We start from the raw sequence: 26055 nt of genomic DNA on the forward strand, positions 1-26055 counted from the left end.
GAGCTAATTTGAGACATCATGACCGACTCATAATGATACTAACTTTTTATTTGAGAATGCATATTGTGCTGTAACCTTGGCAATCTAACCCTTGAATGTAATTCTGGGCTGTCAATGACCTCAGTGAGTCAGAATCTTTATTTTATTACATTAAATTTATTTAGTAGACGCTTTCATCCAAAGCAACGTACAAAAGTGCATATCATGGTCATTGGGCAACTACAGAACACAGGTTCAATAAGGTACAATACTTATTTCGTACAGCTATTTATAGCCAAGAACACAGTTCAGTTCACGCAGTGAACATTATTCTGACCTAACTTATGCCAAGCCAACCTAGGGAGAAGAACAAGATACAATATTAGGACAAATACAAATGACAAAAAGTGCTGGAATGGGGGTACACGTAACATGAGCGTCATGAAAGAGGGGATTTAAAGTGAAATGATTCACAGAGAGGTGGCAGTTAGTCCATGGTATTGTCTGAAGAGATGAGTCTTTAGACCACGGTGGAAGATGGGTAGTGAAGGAAAGGTTCGAAGAGGGACAGGGAGCTCATTCCACCACTGGGGAGCTAGGGTAGAGAAGCTCCATGATCCCTTTACTCAAGTGGGAGGTTTAAGATGAGTTGGGCAGCAGCATTTTGAATCATCTGTCGTGGTTGTATGGCACAAGCTGGCAGGCTTGCAAGGAGAGAGTTGCCGTAATCAAGGCGGTTTTATGTGTTTCACGTGTAAAAGGTGCCCATTGCCATGCTGTGTCCCTCTCCTCGTCCCCTGGTCTTAGGTACCACGGTCACTTCTACATGCTGTGCAAACACTCATCACCTGTCTGCATCCTCCATGCTGACTGGCAGGCTTACATTGCTAGCCCTTTGTTACGTCCCAAAAACCAACCCGAGTTTCAATAACCAGGGACAACAATGGACAGTAACATAACAAATGCCACAAACAAAACAAGGAGTCAAAATCTACGTGCAACAACAAAAATATGAAATTTATTACAACCAGTAAGACAAAAAACAAAACACATTACCATGTATATTGGTTCAGGCAGAAAACAGACAAGAGCTAGGCTAGTCCTCATCTAAAAGAAAGCACCGTTCTAAACCTCACTACCGGGGCAAAGCAAAAGGAGTGAGTCGTCCGGCAAACTTCTTCCCGCTCTGGCCTGACCATCTGTGTTAAAACAAGAAAACTGCCTGCAACTTATTGGCAGAAAGAGTGGCCCAGATGACACGGTATCTCCCTGGAATACTGCAAGCATCTATTGCGGAGTCGCGCAGATGATAGATCCCAGGCGACACAGCACAGGTGAGCCAGAGGGGCTTGGTGACTCATAACCCGGCTCAAACAGGCCCACGGAGACATAGACAATTATGCCGCTCTGCTGATCCTTTATCCTCATCTGGGCAAATGAAGCTCATTACGCTCAAGCCACAGTCCCCCAATAGCATCCCACGTGAGTTCAAAGAGTACACTTGTTAATTGGTGACAGTGTCTCCCAGTTTGCATTCAGATCTAAATGTCCATATTAGCTTCACATGTGGGGACTTGCAGGGAATATGCAGCTCACCTTGGACTGCGCTGCAAAGTCCCCACAAGTCAGGGCATTACACCCTGTGCTCAGGGCCTCTGCAGGGCCTCCACAAAGACTTGGTGTGAGGAAGAGGAGAGGGAAATATGCTGAGGAGTTGAAGCAGGAGCCTGACAAAAATAGCACAGTAGACAGTTGTGTGTTTGTTCTCCAAGGTTAGATCAGTCAAATGAGGACCAGCTTAATGTGTTGCTGCTTGTTCGGCTGGGGGGGGGGAGTTTTTGAGGATGTGCCCTTGCCCAGTACAGCTCTCCACCTTTTCCATTAGAGCTGTGCAACACTGGGCAGTGGGGGGGGGGGGGGGGGGAGGGGGGCCTGAATGCTCTGTGCCCCCATTCCTTCAAGGCCTCTTTCCAGTCCCAGCTCAATTACCGCTCAATTTCCTGCTCTGGGAGGAGCTGTATGTCAAGGGGCCGTTGGGAACGTGTCACGCTGTTACGTAAGGATGAGAGAGCGAGCCAGACCCTGTCCGTGTCACTTATCTGCGCCTGCTCCTGCAACTGCTCAAAAGACGAAGCGTCGGAAAGAGTAATACATTTAGCCTTCGATTGAGATTTCCTCCCCCTCCCGGACAGAAAACCAAGGAAAGCCAGTAACGAGAGCTCCTCAAGGGGGCGGCAGGCGTTTTAAACTCCGGTAGGCCGTGCAAAGCCTGCGTCAGACATGCTGATATATACGTTTGGCACGATCTCAAGGCTCGATTCTGCGGAGCACTTAATCAGTGTCAGGCTCCCGCGGTGATGGAGGCCATTGATCAGACCCACGATGCACCTCTCACCGATAATGTGGTACTGCGCTTGAAACGCTGTGGCACACTAACGCGAAGCAAAGGGCGATGATGCTGAAACGTGGATGACCTACAGCCACCGTTTTATGTAATCTGCACACCAGGCCCCATCCCCTGCAAAAGGTCAGGCAGGTACAGCGAGTCCTTCATCACTGATTGCATTCACCGCAACACCTGGGGAATTACATAAATGAAACAAATAGAACCATTAAGGGGTCCGCGCCGGCTACGATCGCAGCGAAGACGTCTTCATCACCTCGGCTGCCGTGACAGCCGTGAAACGACTCCGGACACGCAGGATTCAATTACTCATCTCAGAAAAGTCAAATCAAGGGAATGGGGGAGGGGGATTTCACAGCTATAAGCAATGTGCTTGATGTAGGAGAGCCATTTTCATTGTTTGGATTTTCTGTGCCGCACCTTCAAGTGGACGGGGGCTTCAATGCGGAGACAGACATTTTTGCATGAATACTCATTTCCTAATAAGCCTGTTGAAATATGACAAATACAAAAGGGAAAACAGCAATTGTACAAAAAACTGTGTGAGGGTTTGTGGCATATGTGTTTAAATCTTTTTGCCACTGTGAAAAAGGGAAGCATGTGTACTTCTACATAATTACACATTTTCATGTCGGGAAAAAATAAACAATTTGCAGACATGAAAATACATGGCAATTAGTATTTTGTGAAGTGCTCAAATTTGTCAAGCTTTAAACGCATTTAACGTAACATGAAATTTGCTCATCCCAATGATTTATTACCATGTCCGTTACATTGTGTGACAACGAACAAAGAAACACAAGTCAGACAGCTGATAGAAATCGATGAACAGAACACGCACAAATGGTAAATGGACTTTTATCCAAAGCGCTTTACAATTGATGCCTCTCATTCGCCAGAGCAGTTAGGGGTTAGGTGCCTTGCTCAAGGACACTTCGACACGCCCAGGGCGGGGTTTGAACCGGCAACCCTCCGACTGCCAGGCAATGGGTCTTACCTCCTGAGCTATGTCGCAAATTACAGTCTTTGGGAAACAGACCGCCTGCAGATAAATGCTTAGTGCCAGAGTGACTTGTCTCCACTCTGCTCTCTCAGGGAAGTAGGATGGAAGGTCTGTCACTCTGTACCCAAACATGGTATTACAGAATGGCTTTTTTTATAGAGGTGAATCAGCCAAAATGCAGCTCAATACTGCCCCCAAGTGGTAAAATCTGGTCTTCCTCCAATTTCTGAAGAATTTCTTAAGATGCATCAGCATTCAAACAACAAACCCTGTTTTTACACCCCCCCACCCCCCCCACCCCACCCCACCAACAGACACAGACCATTTCCACTGATAGGGTTCCTGTTCCTGTGTGTGCAGATGAGGAGCATGAATCCCTGTAAGTCAGCAGGTGTTACTTGTACACCTGAGCTTGGACAATGAGTATCCGGGAGGCGCAGTTGATAGCGCCTTCAATGAGCGCAGCTCAGAGATATACTGTGGGGAAGGATGGACAAAAAACTGACCTTTTGAGAGGAATAAGACGGTAAAGCCACAGTTCTTTTTTCTGTTTTAGTGTATGTTTTTGAATGGCCCAGAAATTTTTCACGTGCAACAAAGAGCATATCTGACAACCAATTGGCTTTGCAATGGCTGCAAAGGGGGCGTTAGTGGAAGCAAGAAAATACATTTTAAGTAACTCCAAATCAGCTTGCCTAGGAACACTGGGCCTCATTCACAAAACATGTGTACGATCGCATTAGATTGCAAACTGCGTGTAAGAACACTAAGAACACTTCCGCATTCATCATTTATTTCTTATATGTATTTGTTCATGGCTGTTTCCTTATGCTAATAATATGATTCATGAACAGGATTGTGCATAACATTTACACAGCCAGCATTAATCATCTCACACACCTGGGACATGCACGAAAACAAAATGCCTGCACGTGTCATGATTCTTAGTTTTCTCATAGGAACATTTTTAAGACCAAAAGTAAGAATAATTTAAGAAACGTTTTGTGAAAGAGGCCCATTATGTTTTAGGAGGCTGTACTCGTGAGCAGAGTCACTTTACAGCCTTTATTCACAAGCATACATACATGTTGTTACTTCTTTCCTTGAGAGCAGCAGTCTCAGGTTGATGTACTATAAGAAATAGATCCAAACAAAAAACGATATTAAATGGAGGGATACCATCTCCAATTCCACTGGTGTCCTTTTGCACTCTACATCATTTTAGATTAGAATTAATAGAAAAAGGGATCCTCAGAGCTACTTGGGCTATGCCCGTCGAGCAAAAGGCTTCTGCAAACAGCGACTGCTGTCGGGTTGAAATAAAAACCCTTCCCAGAACTCCAGTCATTGTGACGTTTTACTTTTTTCCAACCTAGTTTGTATGTACTGGAATGAAGCAACAAACCATGTGGTACATTAAATTAACAAGCAATTCACATACATAAACACCCATTTAGGTAAGGAATGTGAGGACCAGGCTACGCGTCCACTATATGTATTCACTCCCAATTAGCATGACTGGCTCCATTCATGCCATGAATATCACTGCCTTTGATTACTTGCCTTCAATCTTATTTGACCGAAGGCGCACAAGCAGGTTTCCCATAGCTATTGTTTAAGTAAACAAATGGACAATTGTTAACAGCTTGAAAAATAAAGAAGCTTTCATTTTTCATACTAGAATATTTATTCCATATGATAAAAAGAAAACAAAACTCCACTATTCATAAATTGTCGACCTCATAGGTGCAAAAATTATTTTATACACCTACATCACTAAAAAAAATATTAAGAAGAGCATGGATCCAATAACTGCAACTACAATAACAAAAAAGCATAATCACATCACCAGTTATAACATTGGTAAAAATAATCACTAAATTTAGGAGGAATGGGAGAGAACAAAAAAAACACAATGAAAAATTTAACAGAAAAACTTAGCATTCACTAGTTTGGTTCCAGTTGCAGTCAATCTTTATATTCCTTGACATATGGGCCCAACATTGCATGGTCTTAATGTAAACAAACACGCTGTCCCTAGAACACATCTGCGGCAGAGCGCTCGACCTGGCACTTTGCAGAGGGGCTGAAACAACAAAACAAGCAAAGAGGCATTGTAGGCTGCAAGTGGTCTGCTACATATTTTGCTCTCTATTGCCTCTAGTGGCGAAACATTGCTCTTCGTGAGTGATGTCACCATTTCTTGGCTCTTTGGTTCGAGCTGAATCGAAGGCCGAACTCGCTCAAAATCGGTATTGCAGACAGTACAAGACTGAACAAAGCTGAGCAAAGGACAACAATGTGCACATCTTGACATATACTATTTCAATGGGTAGTTGAAAGACATTCTGTTGAAAACAGAATTATTTTGGCTGTGCTTTGTTTTGGTGCATTGCTAGCCAAATTCACATAAATAGTAGTGTTCTTCGTTAGGTCGGGGGGTGCAGCGTTGACTTTAACCGATTTCCAGATAGGAGAATGTACACATCTCTAACCGGGCTAAATTTACAGCTTATCATTTGCCAGGTGTAATCAGATCAGAGCACACGGACATCGTCCTCGCTAAAATGAAGAATCAAGTGTGATCCCATTGTGATGTGGAATCAAATGAAAACCATTTCTTCTGCCAGAAAAAGAGAACTTGGATTGTGTGTGGGAATAAATTCAAAGGGAAAACTAACCCCATTAACATTTTGGCCAGGACAACAGCCATCTGGATAGCAGATTTGTAGACACCATATTTCAGACTGTATCTTGCCTCCCTCAATCCAATTCCCTTAGGCATCTTAGCACTTAATACAGGGTCTGTTGTCAGTATATTCAATTATGCTGAAAGTACACTTTATTCTAGAACTGCTTGTTTGCACTGTTATTGTCAACTGCCCTCTGTAGTTGTCGCTCTTATAAACCCACTGGAACTGACTTGTCTGCCAAACACATGTACGCTAACAGAAAAACAACGTCTCACGCAAAAGATTCTGTGTGCTACAGAATAGTGCCTGACACTACGGCATCTGTTCTTTTCTGTGTTCCACAAGCCACGATGTACATTTTCTGATGCTAGGAAAAGGTGAAGATCCATATCCATCCAGGTAACTGTGTGACTGGGAAAGAAAAAGTGTATTAATAGACCAAATCCTGTCACGTTCTGACAATGAAACATCTCTAAAACAAAAATATGAGGACTCATGAACACGACAGTAATTGCCATCACGAGTAACTGCTAGTCTTTTAGCAGTAGACAACCCCAGTTGGCTTCTTGCCTCCTGTGTAACAGTACAAGACTTGCCCTGCGCCATCAGGAATGTATACAAATAACTGCGGTTACATTATAATGTGTACAGAATGTTCAGGCCGCTAGTGTCCCAAAAGAAAGTAACACATTTTACTTGATTATACATACAATTCATAATTGTACTTTGTACAAGCAATTTTTGGTGTTTACTGTGAATACAACCATTTACACATTTTAATGGCTTCCGGAAAATGTGAAACTAACACGTGTGGGTGCACAAACGCTAAGGAATCATTTAGTCAGGAATTGGAGCAAGTCTCCGTGTCTAATGCGGTATGGAGTTTCTCCCCATGTGGATCATAGGCTTACAGGTGCTTGTCTGTGGGATTGGTGGGATTGGTCACAGTGCTGGGGGAGGCTGTGACATCACAGCAGGTAGGCGGTGCTGCCGGGTGGAGGGTGGGCGGGCGGGCAGGTGGGGAGGTCACGTGGCGCAGGTGGTCACGCCGGAAGGAGGCGTTCCCGGGGCGGAGGCGGCGGGCGAGCAGTAGCGGGACGCGTCTCGCCCGCGCGGACGCAGCTGCCTGTCCCGCAGGAGCCGCCGGCTGTAGCGGGGTTCCGGCGGGCCGCCGCGCTGGTACAGCCCCTTCCTGTGAGAGCCGGCGCCGGGCCTGTGCCGGAAGGCCCGGGCGGCCCGCCTCGCCGCCGCCGCCTCCCGCTCTGGGCAGCAGGCGGCGTGTTCGACCGCCGCCTCCTCGCTCTCCTGCGGCAGGCCGCAGTGCGGGCAGCGGACGCTGCTGGCTCCGCCGCGGTCCGGCAGGCCCCCCTCCTCCTCCTCCTCCTCCTCCTCCTCCACCTCCTCCCTCGAGCCCCACGGCCAGCCCCGCCCGTCGGCCTCCGCCGGCGACCCCGCGGCGGCAGCGGCGGCGGCGTCCCGCGTCTCCCCGCAGCGCTCAGCGTGCTCCTGCAGCTGGCGGCCCCGGACGAAGACCCGGCCGCAGCGGCCGCAGGCGCAGATGTGGGGCAGGTGGCTGGAGATGTAGTGGGCCGAGCGGTCCTCCTCCTCCAGGGGCGCTCCGCAGAGCTCGCAGGGCTCGCACTCCGAGCCCGGCTCCTCCCTCTTAACCGGCGCCGGGCCCTCGAAAGGGCCGCCGTCCTCCGCGCCCGGCTCCTCGTCCCCTCGGCCAAACGGGCACCGGTCCTTCTCATCCATGTACCGTGGGCTCGACGGGCCGCCGTCCTCCCCGACCTCTCCCACCCGGACCGCCGTGACGCCGTCCATGGTGGAGATCTCCTCCAGCTCCACCTTAACGGCGACTCCTCCGTTCCTGGCGGGCCCGCTGTCGGTGCCCGTCCCCACCGACCTTATCGGCGTGTCCGCGAGGGGGTCGGGGCCGCGCTCGCGCCAGTCGTCCCCCTCTGGGCCCTCGTAGGCCGAGCCCTCCGCCCAGGCGGGGGCGCCGTGGGCCCGGGCTCGGGCCTCCGGGCTCTGGAAGGCCTTGCGGTTGGTGCAGGTGAGGCCGTGCTCCACCAGCAGCTTCTCGCAGCTGAAGACGAAGCCGCAGTCGTCGCAGGTGAAGGTGCGCCCGAAGCGGGGCCGCTCCCTGGCGGGCGCCCGGCGCCCAGGGGGCCTCTTCCGCAGGTCGCAGGGTCGATCCGTTGCCCCGTCCGCCGGTGCGGGCACGGGCACGGGCACGGGCACGGGAACGGGCCTCGGCGCGAGGGGTGTGGCCATGGCCTCCTCCGCGGGCGGCCTGGCGACGCCCTGCGAGACGGGCGCGGGGCCCAGCAGGACGGGCGTGGGGGCCAACGTGCGTTGGACCAGGCGCTCGCCCTCCGCGCTGCCCCGCCTCGGCTGCTCGTACAGGCGCACGCCGAACATCATCTTGGCTTCCGCCGGGCCCAAGGACGGGGAAGAGCTGGAGGAAGACGAGCAGGAGGTGGACGAGGAGGAGGAGGGGGGCGGGGGGAGGTTAGCATTAGCGCTCTGGCTCCCCTTAAGGTCCTCCGGGGAGTCGGGGATGTAGTACATCTGCAGGTAAGCCATGGCCACCTTCAGCTCCTCGAAGTCGCCAGGCTCGGTCAGGGTCCGACCCAGGTACATCAGCTGCAGGATCAGGTCGAAGCACTCGGCGCTGACCGGCATGTTGCTGAGGTCCAGGCGTGCCCGCTGGTCCTTGATGAACATCATCCGGAAGTAGGAGCTGCAGGCTGCCAGGACGGCCTTGTGGGCCCGGAAGTCCACGTCTCCCACTGCAACGGAGCAGTCGCAGAGGAAGCCCCACTCCCTCTGGTTATTGAGCTGTTGCAGGACGTGCTCGCTGTGATTTGGTCGCGTCATTACCTGCCGTCTGCCTGGCATATCCGCCTCCCTGTGAGTCGGGAAAACAAATGGGGGGCTCTTCACAACAATGTGACTCACAATAACCTGCTGTCTAGGATGTAGCGCAACAGCTAATCCTCAAAGAACACGCTTTTTTATGTTAGTTCAAGAGTGTTACACATCATATTTCATAAAAGCTACTAGACAGACAAGTAGTAGGCCAACTTTAGAAAAGGTCTAAATTTATGACAGACAGTGGCCACACTTAGCCTAATTCTGTCACTGAGTTTTTTTTTAACTCACAGTTTCTGTCAGGATTCCCTTTTTTACTTCATGTTTGCGACATTACTGTGCAGCGGTAATTACTCGGAACCGCTCAATTGCACAAAAAAGTCGCGCTAAAGCAGATATTCTGCTCCTCTACTTCCGCCTTCCATCTTGTGGTGCTTAGAGAAACACAGCGGTTACAAAACCAAAAACCGTAGATAGCTAGCAACCTAGTTTAGCAAGGTAATTCTGCCTGCTGTACGTCTGTCTGATGCCGTGCCTGGCAATAATGAAACACTGACACTGTCAAAGATCACGATGATTTAGTAAAAACTCCAAATCGATCAAGCTTCAAGTTAAGCTACCATATCGACCTCAGCTTGCTACCCGGCTGTTTAATCAGATTGCCAGCTAACAGAACATACAAGCTAAAAAAAAAAAAACCGTACATCGAACTTCCGTGACAATGAAATGGCACATGGCACCTTATAACACTTTTTCGTGCACACCACGTGCTTCTAAATGGCATTTACTATCTTTACCGATCAGAACAGTCACGCATTTTCCTGCCTAAGGCTGGCTAATTTCATCCTTTGTTGATACTCATTGTTGACGTCTTCACAAGCTATGTGGTTAAATGTCCCTCCCACGCCTTTCCATTGGCCTGTACTACGATGGAGTCATGCGGGCATTGTGGCTGTCAATCACACCAAAAGTCATCAAACTGTGCTTGTTAACGTGTACTTGAACCTTTTCAGTCAACCCCGTTAAAATCTACAGCATACCTAACAGCAATAGCTAGTACCTTATAAAAGTAGGCTAAGTAACAGCAAACCCGAGACGGAGCTAACCTACAACACTGTGAGGTCTCACATTCAAACGGCCACCCAGCGATAATAAAAGCAATCGAGCCATGGCTGCTCACATACAGAAATAGTCGTAGCCTACTCAAAGAAACGCGTGGCTGATACTCACCACTAATACGGAGCGCCGAGTCCTTCAGAAGAATATCTGAGATTATGCTTGTGACCTGAGATTTTGGTCTTTATTTTTTAGCGTAAAGCATGAGAATTGTCGCGACGGCAGACCACTCCTGCAGCGCGTTTCGAAGCACTTCCGCACAGACACTCATCTACCGCACTGAGTCTGTGTCAGTCTGTTCCAGGTCCAACCCTTCCTACGAAAATTCAGCCCTCCGAAGCTGGTTTAAACTGCTCGAAGAGAAGGGCACTGAACATCTGTCACAATTATTGGCCTGCAGGACACCAACATAGCGCGTAATTTTCAATAGCCTATATGTACATGATTCAAGTTTAATGGTAAATAATGACAATTATAGCCTATGTATCGTTTGTCAACACCAAATGTTGTACGCTAGCAATGTATTGGTTAAGTGCTTTATTTTGCCAGTCCATTTGCTGTGAGAATTAACCTATTTGGTTCTATGTGGAAGTTTAAAATAACAAAAAAGCAGCTAAAATTCACGAAGTTAAACACGGGAGAAATTGCTGCTTGCTGTGGCGTATGTATAACAATAGCCTACTTTTATGATTTAGTAACTCCTTGCAAAGCATTTGACCAAATTCCTTGAACATATTTGTACTTTCCGAAAAACACATGAAAACAGCTAATTGAAGCTTCAAATATAGCTAGTTGGAAGTGCAGTTGTTCGTGTTGCGTGACATCACTTTTCTCACACAGGTAAATGTTTTACCTTTGTCTGTATAGCGCAACAAATGTGGTCGTTTGATATACAACACATTGAGATTGGAGTCGCGCAGGAAAGTAATACATATTGTTAGTAGCCTAACTCCAAGAAAAGCATTTGACCAAATTCCCAGAACATGTAGTAGTTTCCACTTAATTTCACAACACATTAAAACAACGCAATAAAGCTTCCAATACAACATGTTGGAAGTACAGTTGCTGGTGTTGCGGAACATCACTTTATGCAGACAGGTAAATGTTCCACCTTTGTGTGCACAGCGAAACAAATGTGGTCACGTGATAGACAACAAACTGAGCTTAGAGTCGCGCAGGAAGGAGCGCGAGACCGAACGGGAACTACCCTGCAGCAACAAATACTAATCTGAACCTATTTACGTACATAAGCGGTAAGAGGGCTTTTGCATAATCGATGCGAATGAACACCTTTTGCTATTTTCTGCACTGTTCGTAATCGTGTTCAGTTACGACCGGGGATGCATGACACGCTGTTTTTAATTCCCGCAAGAAACAGTTTATTCAGTTCAGACGCGTAAAAATGGATGTGATGCAGTCTTGAAATTAGCTTGGCCGGCTAGCTATCGCGAGTTGGCAAAAATTAAATTTGAGCACCTATCGTAACCATGCAGATCATATTGATAGGTCATGCATTTCTTGAACCGGAATGCATACATGCATGCAAGGGGAAATGGCGCTAATTTTGTCAAGTAGCAGGCCTATGTACATTGACGACGTAAACTGCATTTGATGCTTCAACTGTGATTATTGTCTGGTATGACACGTTATGCGGGGTGCTCTTTAGGCTAGTAGGCTATATCATAAATACGACCGCCACTCTCCTGAATTGATATTTTAGCAGACCGGAAGAAGATAGATGCACCTTGCAAGCTACCTAAAGAATGAACCGCTAATTACCCCGCAAAAAAAAAGTTTAATAAAGAAATTGAGACAACTTAATGGGATGAAGAAAACATCCACTTTGTCATATTTACCCGACATTTCTAATACTTCTAATTGTTTAACCTTTTAATACAAATGCAAATTGAGCCAGCTAAACAATGTGGCCAGGACTGATGAAAAGGCAGGAGAATGCAGTAGCATGCGGTTGCTCATTCCAGATGAAAACAGCTGGCTCTGTTGACTGCAATACAAAAATTTCGCATTTTGACCAGCAGGGGGCGATCCGATTGACCCAGGTTTAACGCGTCAGAGGAGCGAAAAGCCACGGATCATCGAGGTTGGGAGTGGCGACTAAGGGCGCCATGGAAGTGTCCAGCCACAGCTTGTTCCTTCTGCAACAGCTGAACATCCAGAGGGAGTTCGGCTTCCTGTGCGACTGCACCGTCGCCATCGGCAACGTCTATTTCAAAGCCCACCGTGCTGTCTTGGCTGCCTTTTCCAACTACTTCAAAATGATTTTCATCCACCAGTCCAGGTCAGATATTGTGCAGAATATTAATCGCAGGCACTAATGAATAAATATGGCTATAGCAACGTATGTATAATATTAAAATGATTCCATAGGACAGTTCTATTATTTGTTATCATAACCCCCTTTTTATGTCATACGGAGACTTTTGGGCTACAAAAAGATTGTATGGAAAGTGGTTATAAAAGTGATGCCTATTATAATCTTATAGATGTCAGGCAAAGACACACTTGTTTTAGTTCAGCAGACTTCTTACAGCCTGATTAGAAAATGAAAAGCTGAGAGCTAAATTTTAAAGGTAAGCAGAGTTGCCGTTATTTTTTGGCATCATCAATAAGTGATTTCCTTTGTTTTTATAGTGATCAGGACTAGTCTTGAAACCTTGCTTGCTCACCAGAGATAGAATAAAACAAATAATGTGTTTTGGTGAGCTGTAGATTCGAGAGGGTACTGTAAAAAGTTTAGGCAATTTGAGATGGAAGCATTGAATCCACATCCCCGTGATGTCCCCTGTCCCATCTCCTGATTCTCCTCTCGTCCCCCACAGCGAATGCATCAAGATCCAGCCCACTGACATCCAGCCGGACGTGTTCAGCTACCTGCTGCACATCATGTACACAGGCACCGGGCCCAAGCAGCAGGTGGAGCCCAGCCGGCTGCAGGAGGGCATCAAGTTCCTGCACGCCTACCAGCTGCGCCGTAACCCCAGCGATGGGGGCCAGGACGCTGCTGCCCAAGACGCCCTCAAAATGTCGAACCTTTACGGCATCCAGATCTCGTCCCAGTCGGCCGCCAAGGAGGGCCCGGGGCCGAAGGGGGCCCCGGGGCGGGGCCCCGGCGGGGGGCGGAGCACGGGCCGGTCCGAGCGCTCCCGGGCCCAGCCGGCCCCGTCCGCGGGCCCCGGGGGGGCGTCGTCCGACGGGTGCGGCGGGGCGGAGCTCCGCAGGGTGTCCTCGGTGGCCTGCGGGGAGGACCCCGTCGCCGCGGTGACGGTGAAGCAGGAGCAGGTGGAGATGGAGGTGTCGGCGGAGGAGGAGGAGGAGGCGGGGTCGGGGTCAGGGGGTGCGGGAGCGACCCGCTCCCCGGGCCTGAAGAGCCCCAGCCCGAGCTCGCGGGACAGCTGCGAGGCCCGGCAGGGGCCGCGCGGGCACTTCTTCGCCCGCGCCACCGGCTGCCCCCCCCTCGGCGCCCCCGGGGGCGTCGCCGGGGACGGCGGCAGCCCCGGGGAGGCGTCCAAGGGGGCGGGCGAGGAGCTGGAGGAGCTGGAGGGCTCGGGGGAGCGCCTCCTGGGCGGGAGGAGCCCCGGCTCGCGGGAGTCGGAGTCGGGGTCCGGCGGCGGCAGCCTGGAGGAGGCGCTGCGGCAGAGCCGGGCCCTGGCCGAGGAGCTGGCGGCCGAGCTGAGGGGAGGCGGCGGCGCTGGCGGCGGCGGCAGCCCCCGCTCACGCAAGCGCAGGATCGTCTGCGCGGTCTGCGGCCTCCGGTTCGCCCATAAGAGCCAGCTGCAGGAGCACATGTACAGCCACACGGGCCGAGGCTCCCGCTACCACCGCTACAGCCGGCTCTGCAGCCAGCTCATACAGGCCTCCCAGCACTTCTGCGAGAGCCAGGCCGAGCTGGCCGCAGAGGAGTCCCCCAGGGACGTCCCGGACAATGGCAGCTCCTGCTACTCCCTGGACTCCGAGGTCTCCCAGGAAAGCATTGACACTTTCGTTGTGGAGTAGGGGGAAACAAAACGGAAAGAGAGAAAATAAAAATTAAACGGCTTCCCCTCCTGGGATCGTCCTCGGTAGTTGCCGTCCATGTTTCTCTTTCGTTGTCTGTAGCCTTTACATCTTGTCATGTGACACTATTCACACCCGTCCCTGCCCTGGTCTGCTATTGTCAAAGCTCTTGGCAACGTCAGCATTTTTCTTTTCTTTTTTTCTCATCACCTGAGGGTCTGAGATACAACAGCAGTGGGCTACAGTACAACTGTAATCTCATCTGACTGAAGAGCAGCTAATATTTATTGAAAATACATATTTATGTTTGGGTACACTGTGTTTACGTTATAGGCAAGAAAATCTGTCTCTGGCCTTTGAAAAGGGAATTATTGTAACAAACAAGTAAAATGAGACCGGTAAGAAATTAGAGGTATGTGAGTGGACAGCTCACTTCAAAGATTTGTGAAGAAAACACACTAACATGAAAGTCATGGACATGTCCCAACACACTTAGTCATTTATTTGATATTTATATGCAGGCATCGCAGTTTTACAACAGTACTTTACAGTTTGCCTTAGTAACCTCCTTTTTGGGCACCCACAAATAAATAAATAGCCGTTTTTAAATCTTTAAAATGTTCGCCATTAAGAGAAAGTATATTCTCAAATTTCAAACTGGTAAAGGGGTTTACTGACAAATACACATACTGTGGACCTTATCTATCACATCCATTGCTCTATTTTTGATCGCTGTTTAGCATACTTTCCTGGTGACTCATGAATGGGTTTCATGGTACTTCTAAATGATATACCATTCTCCGAAGGGAGCTCTGTTCAGCTATATATGTGTGCCGTGGTTACTGGATGAATTGTAGTTGCTGCATTTAAAATAGTCACACTGGAATGGTTGTACTGTAAAGTACATACAAGTGAATTGAGAACCTCATATTTAGATTTTAGCAACCACATTTTTGTTCCCACGTAGCACTTATTTGAGCCTGCATTGAAGTGAACTGATCCAGAAAATGCAGTTTGTCAATTTAGACAATTGGGATTGGGCAAGGAAAAAGACTTGCCTACAATTTGCTTCATTGTCTTTGTGAGTGTGTGTTAATGGTGTGGTCATTTTTGCTGTGGTAGTTTCAGTTCACTGTTCTGCAATACCTATTGCAATTTGTCAGTAACATCTGTTAGAATACATTAGGATGTCCAAGTATTTATTAATAAGAAACACTAATGTATGTTAATGTTTTGAACATTACAAAAAAAACTTTTGCAAATAAAATTTCATTTTTTAGAAATTGGCGTAATATTTTTTTCTGTGACTTTATCACACATGGACAGACAAATCACGATTGTGGTAAAAAGCTCATATTTTTACTTTGTGATTCAATTAATTTTTTGTGTCTTGTTTTTGTTCTGCAATGTTCAGGTATATTTGACTGTTTAATGAGCTTTTATCATTGTGACTTCAAAGGCAGATAGTTTGAAAAAAGTAGATATTTTCAAATGCAAATCAAAACTAGAAATGCATCACATTGCTTCCCTTGGAGCCCCTGTGGGCATAGGAAGATATATATAGATTTTATTTACTTTATAAGTTCAATACATTTCTTGTGGAAATAAATTGTGAAAATGTGTGATTACAAGCTTCATGCTTCCTCATTGCACTGCAGTACGGCTGTGTCACCTCTAGAGGGAGTGCTAGGACCAAATAATAAATAGACATGTTCTGACACGTCGATGCAGGGTGGGTCCTTATGTGCAACGTATCGCAATGGCTTTACACCATACATTAGTTGTGGCTTTGTGGTGCATACACGAAAGAGTGTTAGGTGTGCAGAATGACCGAAAAGAGAAATATTAATATTGTCTTACTGGTCAGCTTAACCTGGCAGCATCTTTGGGCACTTAGGATACTGAATTCAACATGGAAATTATTCCAGATCGTTGTGCCTGGCAGTTGCTGGTAGTATTCTTAACTTATATAGCTATGTATGTTTCCCTTGTGCCATCTCCTAGTACAACTAAGTTTTTGTTGGTGATAACAGATTAAAACCTGATCTTTTTATACACATAATGCTTACTCTTTGTGTCATATAGGTATTGGACTCTGCTCGATTTACTGCCTTACAAATTGCTATGGAAACAAGATTTACAATCTGTGGTGTCATACTTTGAGTCAGAGAAGATAAAAAAAACTAATTTTGGCACACAGAAATATGTGGATGGATAAAATTACAAAAATGAACCCTTCTGAAGCCTTTTTACTGCAGATTGATCTGTAGTGGAGTCGTGTCAGTCATGTCGTGGTCATAAAAAGACTGAAGGTACACTGACTTGCTAGTACGCTCACACAAATTAACAGCAACAGGCTACAGTGGGATAGGGTCCAGCAATATTCAATCAGGGTATGTATACTGTATAATATTTTATATTACATTTATATTCATGAATTAGATGGTAGGCCACATGACTTACTACAATGTATACTACATTATAGCATGCACAATGCTAGTCATGGCAACGATTAGTCATCTGCAACGCATGTTTCATACTGTAAGTTAAGACGGATTGTGGCAGAAGGCTGTAACCAGTTTATGGTTCCTTTGGATTCCTTATCCAAGTCAATAGCACCATCCTTAGCCGTAGGCCTGATGGACATGCGTATTTTGCTGACTCATTTAAAAATGATAAACACGGTCTACGTGGAAAGGCTGTCTGCTGTTGGATGATGTTTACGCTTATGAAGCGATAGCCTGCCACTAACTGAAAACATCTGTTTGTTGGAAGGACATAAATCTGGATATTAGGTTGTCAGCCTTGCTGAGGATGATGCTGCCAACTCAGTTTTATAATCATACAAATAAGACACATTCACTGAGCATTGTAGAAGATACTACTATTTATAGAGGTACTATTTATACGGCTAACATGGACATGTGCAAGCAGGAGCACTAGGCAACAACAGGAAGACAGAACATTGTGAATGGTCAGAATGGAAACATGTTAGCTGAAAATAAAATGCAACATGAACAATTATATCATGGCACTACATTTACCAGGGCACTTGGAGGAAAAAGCCCTCACCTAACATGAACGCCAACTTTTTTTCAGCTTAACAGGGCATTTTAAATGACAGATATGTCTGTCTGCATGCAAAAGGTCATAATCAACAGGAGTGTCACACTTAGCTGGTTAATTAGGAGATGTGTGGATATTACTGGACAGTGAAATTATATTTCCTGGCTTGAAATGCTATTAAGCCTGAGATTAATTAGGCAATTTTAGATCTGGGCAAAATAACCACAGCTACAGAAGTCCAAATAGCATACCAAATTGAACACAACGTTTGAGAGGAGGAACCACAGGCAAAAAGGGTGATTTTAGCTGGACAGGTCAATTTTGAGAGATTATGATATTTAGCTTCTACAACTTTTGTTTCATAAAATATATGAAACAATGATCAGAGACAACTTTAAATTGTTAATTAAAATATTTCATACCAGCCATATACCAAGCATAACATGAGCTTCTGGTAGCATCTTTCATAAACGTGTGTCACTAAGGCTGTAGGATTGACCCTGTTGACTCGCATATCATTCAAAATTGTGACAATGATTTCTCAAATATAGTTATTAACTAGAATATTATTGGTTTCTGTTGTTAAAAGGCTTTTTCTAATGTTAGTACTCTCCTCAGCTTGCCGATATGAATTGCATACAGTGTGTTATGTATCTGTAAATATTCCGTTTATTATATGTTTTACATTCAATGTATCATCAGCCATTTTTTTCCAGCTTACTTTACAGATTGATTCAATCCACTAAGAAAATAAAGTGTTTAAACGAATATGCAATTTCACTTTTAATTATTCATGAGCCAATTTGCATATGTTCCTAAAAAATAAATAAAAATCATAATACAGAAAATGTTTGCATTAGTGTCCACATTCAAAATATAAAATCTCATTTTGATGGGATGAAACAACATTTTTTTCACTATTCACCTGTGGTATCTCCCCTTAAGGTGTTCCTTTAAAAAAAAAAAAAAATTCTTTAACTATTTTATATTATGTGCATTTAAGTGCTTACAACTGTATTTAAAAATGTTTTAGTGTTTGTGTGAGAGTGCTTGTGTACGTGTATGATCACAAGTTGTGTCTGTTTGTCTGAATGTGATATAATGTCTAAAGTGTTTCTCCTCTCTCGGTCTGTAATTGGTAGTAATTTATTTGCCGAACTTTCCTTCACTATACTTAGTGAGCATCAGTGCAATTTCCTAATCAAATTCAGGCAGACTAGGTGATTAACAATGCATTATTAGAGGCCTTGGCCCTGGAAGAGTGCTCTGACAGCACCGGGCAAGGCATAAAACTGTCTCAAGTGTTGTTTTTTCTTAGAAGATTAATCAACACAAAGGTGTTATTTGGCATTTACCAAACACAGGTCTTCCAGAGGATCTTTGTCATTCTCAGCATTTCTCTATTTTAAGTTCTGTCTCAAAAGCCTTGATGAAATAAAGACTGGTGAGAAAATATGTTGCTTGTCTCTTTCGCTCAATCTGTCAGCAGTGTTCATGAACAGTAACACACCAAATGCATTTTTTTACAGCATGGACATAAATGCATATGACACATGTGATAAATATAAAAAGGTAAAACAGAGCCACTGGTCTACAATAGGTATAACACAGAATCCATTCTGATAAGAATTCTCAAGGGTAAACTTGATAAAAGACTTGTCTTGCTTTGCATTTAATATGGAGGAGCGTACGTGTGCCCAGCTGGTTAGCCATTTGGCCATAAACCCACAAAACCTGTTCAGCAGTAATTATGTGTGTTAGTGATGAAATCACATAAGAAGAAAACTACAGAAAATGCAAGGCAACCTTCCATATTTTGACGGTTTCAACACTGACTACAATTCACATTATTGACAGCTGAAATACCTTACATTTACATAGCTAATGGACTTCAGATCCTTTTCCAATTGCTAAGAGTGAGAAAAATGGTTACACACAGGTTACACATTTCAGATACAATTGTGACTAATTGAATAAAACACATTTAAATGGTCACTTTTTATCAGTGTAAAATAGAATTGCCACTGGCTAGCCTTCACAGAATATGTTTTTTTTTTTTACTCTGGCCTCCAACACAACAAGCCGCTAGATGGATTGAATAAAATATAAATGATTTTTAGGTTTAATTTAATCTGTCCATTATATTTAAAACTGTCTTACCAACATGACAACATATATTTAATGCTCAGATTCCCCTCCCATGACCTTTGAGTAAGCAAGAACACAATAATGGATAGTTCCTTAATTGTACCGTCGTGGTACTCATTTCTGTCTGACATTTTTGGATATTTTATTAAAAGTCACAATGCACTGGTTGGTTGGCACTGCTGGAAAGCTTTTCTTGTTGAAAACGAAGGGATAGATGTGCTCTGTGTGCAGTGTGTATGCGTGGGGGAGGGGAGGTGTATGGTGTTTGGTCACAAGACATTTCTGCTGGCCTCCTGTTTGTTCCTCCCCAATAAGTACTGTTCATTAAGGTGTAGGGAACAGAGTCAATGAGGGGCTCAGAGACACGCTTGTGCCCCCTGGTGGACGCTGGCAGCCGCAGCGTCCAGTTCCGCCGCAAGTTGGTCCAGGGCTGCCTTCACTGCTGCCTGGACCAAGGAGGAGGCGGTCTGTACCAGAAGCGCCTCGCAATTCCGTGGGCCAGATTCACAATAAGGGAGGTCGTTTAGAAAGGACCTGCCCCCAAGGTGGAGGTCCTCCAAAGGGGATCCCATTGGTCCATTGGTAACCACAATGTCTGTTTCCATGGGCACAGTGACCCTGCTGAGGTGTCCCATGCAGTCAATCCCATTGTGTACCCTGACATTCAAGGCAAGGAGATCCTGCACGCTGCTCTCCAGACCAAGTCCACTCAAGGAATGCCCCTCTCCCATTGCATCCTCTGTGTGTGCATTCTCTGGAATTCTGCCATTCTCAGCACATGTGACATCCACTGGAGATCCGGCATCTGATTCCTTTAACCTATCCTTGTGGGGGTTTGCTCTGAGATCAGGGGACCAATCCGAGTCTTTCTCTGCAGCAGAGGTCTCCTCCATCAGCGGTGGGAGGCCACCAGCACTTTTTGAGGGGAGGTCAGATTTCAGTCTCCGCTCAGGTCTGCTGTCCAGCTCATCCTTACAGCCACGCCGAGGTTTAAATTCTTCTGCTATCATTCTCAACCCCACGGGGCTCCCACCGCCATCGGCCCTATTGCTGCTCCCCACGGGACTTCTCTCTTCCGTCCTTCCTTGGCCGAGAGCACTCACCTCCACGCTCACCGTCAGGTGACCCCCTGACTTCGTAGCAGCTTCTGAACAGTCACCCTCTGGGACACTGAGTTCTCCTTGTCCGTGGAGAGGCAGTCCCACGGCCTCTCTGTCCAGAGGAGCTGTTGTGCCCCTGTGCTCTGCTGAGGTAGGGGAATTCTTGCTTCCACGTTTAAAGAAAAGTCCCATTCTTTTCCTGAAGGAAGCTTTTGGGTGAAGCCGGGCTTTAGATCCACTTTGCACTGCGGGTTCCGAATGCACTCCTTTAGGCTTCTTGCGTTTGTCAAATGCAATCAGTCTTTTCAAGGTGGATCCAGTTCTGTCTGAGAATCCACCTTTTCCTTCTGTGACAGCATCGCCTTGATAATGTAAAATGGTGGCCTTGCGGTCTTCGCTTGGGCCAGTGGGGTCATCCACAAGGAGCTCGCCAGCAAGACTGGTCTTCACATCACAGGAGGGTCCATCTGCACCTCGTTCCCCAACAGATCTCCTCCTGCGTCTTCTTATGCAGACCATAGAGGGGGCCCAGAACCACCTCCGGGACCTTTTCTTTGCCCGCTCTTTCACTGTATTTCTATCATCCCGACCCTCTCCCTCTGCGTCACTCTTCTTTGAAGTGGAACACACCTCCAAAGCTACGGCTGGGGCCTGCTCACTCTTCATCTCCGGCTGCTTGGCGGTGAGATTCTGGAAACTCTCCATGGCGATGCTCGGGGAGCCATCATCTGCCGTGTTGCCGTGCTGGCTTTTGGGAGAATCCATTCCGGGCTCCTTGCTGTCACTCCTGTCATCGGGTCCCTCAGTCTGAGCCTCTGTCTCGTTGTCACCTTGAGTTTTAGCCCTGAATTTGCCCAAAAGCAGCCTTGGAGGTCCCGTCAGCTTCCTCTTCAAACCAACCTTTTCTTGGCTCTGTTCAACTTGGACCTCCTGAAATGACATTGCTGACTTTCACCAGGTTTAAAGGTCTTCCCTTCTTAACAAAAACTCAAAGTACACATCAGTGTGCTTATAATTCAGAACAATTTCTTCTGGGTGGGATTTTACATTTCCGACTGCGTTTACCCTAGTTCCTTTATAACGATGTCAGGAAGAAGCACCAAAATACCTGAAGTAAATCAAAACATAACATAAATCATAATTCAACATAATCCAATTCAACAATGGTTGGTGATCAGTGTCATAAGTGTCATACAAAAAGCTTGAACACAGTAACTGTGACAACAAAATAGAAGCTATTGCAAGAATGATATGTATATGTATACATATTTTTAAAGGCTATATATATATATATATATCTGTTTAAATGGTAAAACCCTATAAAAGATTTAACTTTACCCTCCAGTAGAACATTACTGAAAGAGCATCCAACAAATGTATCATGAATCACTACAGTTAATGCACAGATATGCCTGCTCAAAGAACTCACTGTTTTGAAAAGTAAAACCTAATCACGTAATGCCAGTTCCATAAAATTCGGGGATATATTACCAATCATGTTTGGATACATGCAGTTAAGCGATGTCTTGTTTCATTTTGCCTTTGTGTACCGTTGACGATAAGAGATGAACTGTATGATGATGAGATACCCTTCTCCAGCTTTTTTCATACCGGAAAACTCTAAAAGCATATGTGCTAAAAATGTGAATATATTTTTAAAAAATGGAACCAGTGCACTGTATGTTAATAAACATTTCTTTTTTTTTTTTTTACAAATCCGTAAAACACATTTCTTAAAATTAGAGATGAATGCTAGACATGCACTCATATTGTCCGCTTCCACCGCACGTCATACCGAAGCTTTAAACCAACAATGTATACTGCATAGTTATGCTATGTGTTATCGATTCTTATCTTGCATCGTAAAATAAAATAAACCATTTGCGTAAGAACCCTTCAAAATCTAATAAATATTTCATCATGAGCTAATAATCGTCCCTGACGACATTTAGGCTTTTAATTATTCGTTTATTCTTGGTAATATATATTTTTTTAATTTAATAGTTTATAAGAAGTTAAGCAAAATCAAAGATTATGACAATTAAACTCTGCTCACGATTCCAGCAAAACATACAACATATAAAACAGGATGAGCTAACTTACTGTCCTGTAATCTTCTCAAATTACTGCAAGACGGTGTTTTTTTTATTTCTTTTTATTTTTTTATTTTTCCGAAGTTCAAAATGCGCCGGAAGGTGAAAGCCCACTGGACCGAGAAGCAAAGTCTTCTGCAACCACGCGCTTGTCTGCAAGCCTGAAAACACGCTGGTGGCTGTCGTCAGCAAGCAGGTAGGTGTCGGCCACAGTTACCATAGAAACCTAAGGACTGACAGTTTGTTTCCAGAAATGTTTAATACCGTCATTGAGAACGACACTACAGGGAGACCAGCAGGTAATTGCCTAAAATGGCTTAAGGTAGCGATGTGATAGCAGTATGAGTAATTAAAACCGGCATCCTGTCCCCAACCATGAAAAGTGAGGAAATTTGCAAAAATACTATCCAAGCGCGCAAGAACCAGTGCTTAAAAAAAACAGAGTATTGCCTTTCGTTTCTGTTTTTTGTTAGGATACTGGGGGAAAAAAAACCTGTTTCCAGTGCAGATTTATAAAATCTCACCACACCACCCATTGTGTGTTTGTGTTTATGTATGCATGGGCATAAGGGGTGTGCAGATGTGTAAGTAGGTGTATGTGGGGGTGTGCATGGGTGGCTTTGCAATTGCTGGCTGAAAGGTCAACTTGGAGGTTTAACAAAAGTAACTTCAAAATTTGAGAAAAACTTTTTGTTCTTTGTTAATCAAAATTAAAAATAGCAATTCATACATGAAAATATTCCTCTTGTGGGTCATTGTTAAGCAATGTTTTTCCCGTGACGTTGTTTTATTTAGCACAGGTTTTTTTCTGCCTGATTTCTATTCTTGCTTCTCTGTGGGAATGTTTTGTGTATACATCCATTGTATCGCATAAGTTGATGTGGCTGACTAAAAATATCATCAACATCATTATCATCATCAACAAAAACAACAACAACATCAACACGCCTCTGCAGCAGAATTTGTTTCAGACTAGTTCATATTTTGAGACTATCATAAATGTTATTTTGCATTTGAGGGTGCAGTACTTTGCCGATGGAGCTATAAATTGTCTCAGAAACCTGAAAATTCCAATGAAGTACATGAATATATGGAGTCCAGTTCTATAAACTACAGTACATGGCCAAAAGTATGTGGACACCTGACATCCAACATTTCATCCAAAATGATGGGCATTAATATGGAGTTGGTCAACCCTTTGCTGCTATAACAACCTCCACTTTTCTGGGAAGGCTTTATACTAGATGTTGGAGCATTGCTGCTGGAATTTACTTCTATTCAGCCAGAAGAGCATTGGTGAGGTTGGGCACTGATTGGGCGATTAGGCCTGGCTCGCAGTTGGCTTTCCAATTGATCCCAAAGACGTTAGATGGGGTTGAGGTCAGGGCTCTATGCAGACTAATCAAGTTCTTCCACACTGTTCCTGACAAAACCATTTCTATATGGATGTTGCTGTGTGCCCGAGGGCATTGCCATGCTGAAACAGGAAAGGACCATTCTGAAACTCTTGGGGAAGCACAGCATCATCTAGAATGTGATTGTACGCTGTAGCATTACAATTTGTCTTCACTGGAACTAATTGGCTTAGCCCAAACCATATATATGTCCATATATATGTCCTTATACTTTTGGTCATACAGTGTACCTTAATTACCATTTTCTTTCCATGACCCTGGGAATTGATCTTATACATGTCTCTGCCAATGGTGGATCTAAATAAATTGAATTGTGTTATAAGGTGGGATGACTCTTCTCATTGTCGATTGCCACACAACAATTGACTATATGGTTTGACTGGAAAAACATTTTTTCCACCACAGAAATATATTTCTGCAACTGTGCCGAGCTGTGTTTTCACTGCAACACCAAAGAACACTTATCTCACTTTTACAATGCCTTGCAGAGTTGATGTAATCATATGTTTGTGATGGGATATTTCAGTGTGTATCCTGAATTCTGGTGGAAGAAACTGAAATTAATTCTAGATGTCTGAGGTTTTTCTGCCCCAGAAATATATCTCAAAACCCACTATTCCTCATTAGACTTTCACACAAGTTGTTAATATCTAGCAATTCACTTCTCCAGTCAACTACTGACTCTCATGAACTCTCCCTTACTTAATCCCTTCTGAAAGGAAAGATGTCTGGAAAACCTGAGTGGGACAGCATTATAGGAGTCAGATTAAGTGTTCTTGACTGATGTGTTGCATTTCAATCAAGTGTAAATTCCATTCAAAAACATGTTGTAAAACTCCTAAGCACTCAATTAAATGAAGAATAGCTATGTTACTGGGGCTTGGTGTCTTTGCTGCAGTGCACTGTGGCTATTTGATTGGAAATTGATATGATGAAGTCTTTTTGGGAAGGTACAGAATGGAATCAGCATGGAATTATATGCGGTTCCCACTATAGACTTTATCTATTTAAGCAATACACCTCAGCTATGGTCTAGACCCCTCACTCCGCTCCAATCCCCCATCCCCTTAGGTTAGTGAAGATGAAGACTGATTTTTAGTCCACCTTGAAAAAAGTTGTCCTCAGCTGAACTAAGACATTAATGGCTATTCATACTTATCATGATGGCATCTTCCTAATGATGGAAATTCATCTTAGTAATGAAACACATGGCCCTGCAGAAGTAAAACTAATGATCCTTTGGTTTATTTTTCTGAGTAAAATTGGAGCTGCAGTCCATGACATTTTCTCAGAGGGTTTGCTGTATCCAGTTTGGCCGCTGATGGGCACATCACTGCTGCTTTGTTTAGGTTGTGTATATCACATACCTCTAAAAACATGCTCTGGCTCTGTCTGCATTTACAGTATCTGCAAGAAACTTTTGCTGAAGCTTAAGGTTGGTTATTAATCCCTTTATTCGCTCAATTCTCATTGTACTCTCCATTAATACTGTAATCTGATAAAAATTAAAATCTAGGGATGTGTTTTTTGAAACTTCCAAGTATTTATAAATCTACTCTTAGTGAAACCAAACACTCAGTGTGCACTGATGTGCTCCCTGGGGTGTTTGGAATTGCAGAGATTTCTGTGAAGATTAAAATAATTATTCTTGAGTTCCAATTATACTAACAAAGAAAGTGCACGGAAAAGGAAGCACTGTTCCTCTTCATGAGATCAGCCCTGGATGACCATTTACGGTACCTGGTTACAACAGTGTATGAAGGACTTGGGTTATGATTTTGAAAGCAAGTTTCATATCATACTCATTGTCTGGTGGGCAACACGTAGGATGAATCAGTCATAACAGTAGGTTTGAAATTGTCCTGTATGCTAATCCTCCCTCTATGAGAGGTGTCTGCATAACTCTCAAAGCCTATGTTTGTGAAATTCAAAAGTGGCTAAATGCAGTACATGCTGAAACCTGCTTGCCATTTCTAGCTTGTTTGTGGACCGACTGAATTAAAATAAGTGTGTTAGACTGAGCCATGAATTACTGACCTTAGTTTGAAGTCCATTAACTGTGTATCCTGTAAGTAATGCGTTTTTGTGAAATAAATGTTTTGCTGGATATGCACCACACAACATATCTAAATTGAAAGAGCATTTTG

The 26055-nt window shown here is 44.9% G+C and overlaps 3 protein-coding genes across 9 annotated transcripts; 1 reads left to right on the top strand and 2 right to left on the bottom strand.

The window, feature by feature from the left end:
• Nucleotides 1-4725: 4725 nt before the first annotated feature.
• On the bottom strand, nt 4726-10491 carry LOC118230762 (zinc finger and BTB domain-containing protein 1-like). 4 transcript variants are annotated; one of them, XR_004765917.1, is made up of 3 exons: nt 9661-9791; nt 6991-8993; nt 4726-6490 (listed from the first exon to the last, which is right to left on the bottom strand). XR_004765917.1 is itself a non-coding variant. In XM_035424065.1 (2 exons), exon 2 carries the CDS (start codon nt 8981-8983, stop codon nt 7106-7108), a length of 1878 nt encoding a protein of 625 aa, XP_035279956.1. In that variant the 5' UTR covers nt 8984-8993; nt 10187-10491; the 3' UTR covers nt 4726-7105. The 4 variants fall into 4 exon arrangements, 3 of the variants coding, with proteins under 3 accessions (XP_035279956.1, XP_035279955.1, XP_035279954.1); XM_035424065.1 differs by lacking the exon at nt 9661-9791 and adding an exon at nt 10187-10491 and having other exon boundaries at nt 4726-8993; XM_035424064.1 differs by having other exon boundaries at nt 4726-8993; nt 9754-9853.
• Nucleotides 10492-11241: 750 nt separating this feature from the next.
• On the top strand, nt 11242-15369 carry LOC118230191 (zinc finger and BTB domain-containing protein 25-like). Its single transcript, XM_035423003.1, has 3 exons — nt 11242-11325; nt 12112-12371; nt 12913-15369. The coding sequence occupies exons 2-3, from the start codon at nt 12199-12201 to the stop codon at nt 14084-14086; spliced, it is 1347 nt and encodes a 448-aa protein (XP_035278894.1). The 5' UTR covers nt 11242-11325; nt 12112-12198; the 3' UTR covers nt 14087-15369.
• Nucleotides 15370-16955: 1586 nt separating this feature from the next.
• On the bottom strand, nt 16956-23425 carry LOC118229884. Of its 4 annotated transcripts, none has more exons than XM_035422374.1 (3): nt 22504-23425; nt 21892-22020; nt 16956-21330 (listed from the first exon to the last, which is right to left on the bottom strand). In XM_035422374.1, exon 3 carries the CDS (start codon nt 21163-21165, stop codon nt 19657-19659), a length of 1509 nt encoding a protein of 502 aa, XP_035278265.1. In that variant the 5' UTR covers nt 21166-21330; nt 21892-22020; nt 22504-23425; the 3' UTR covers nt 16956-19656. The 4 variants fall into 4 exon arrangements, with proteins under 4 accessions (XP_035278265.1, XP_035278262.1, XP_035278263.1 ...); XM_035422371.1 differs by having other exon boundaries at nt 16956-21508; nt 22504-22980; XM_035422372.1 differs by lacking the exon at nt 21892-22020.
• Between the last annotated feature and the right edge of the window lie 2630 nt (nt 23426-26055).

The sequence above is a fragment of the Anguilla anguilla genome, chromosome 6 (assembly GCF_013347855.1).
Source record: "Anguilla anguilla isolate fAngAng1 chromosome 6, fAngAng1.pri, whole genome shotgun sequence".
In the NCBI taxonomy this organism is placed as follows: Eukaryota; Metazoa; Chordata; class Actinopteri; order Anguilliformes; family Anguillidae; genus Anguilla; species Anguilla anguilla.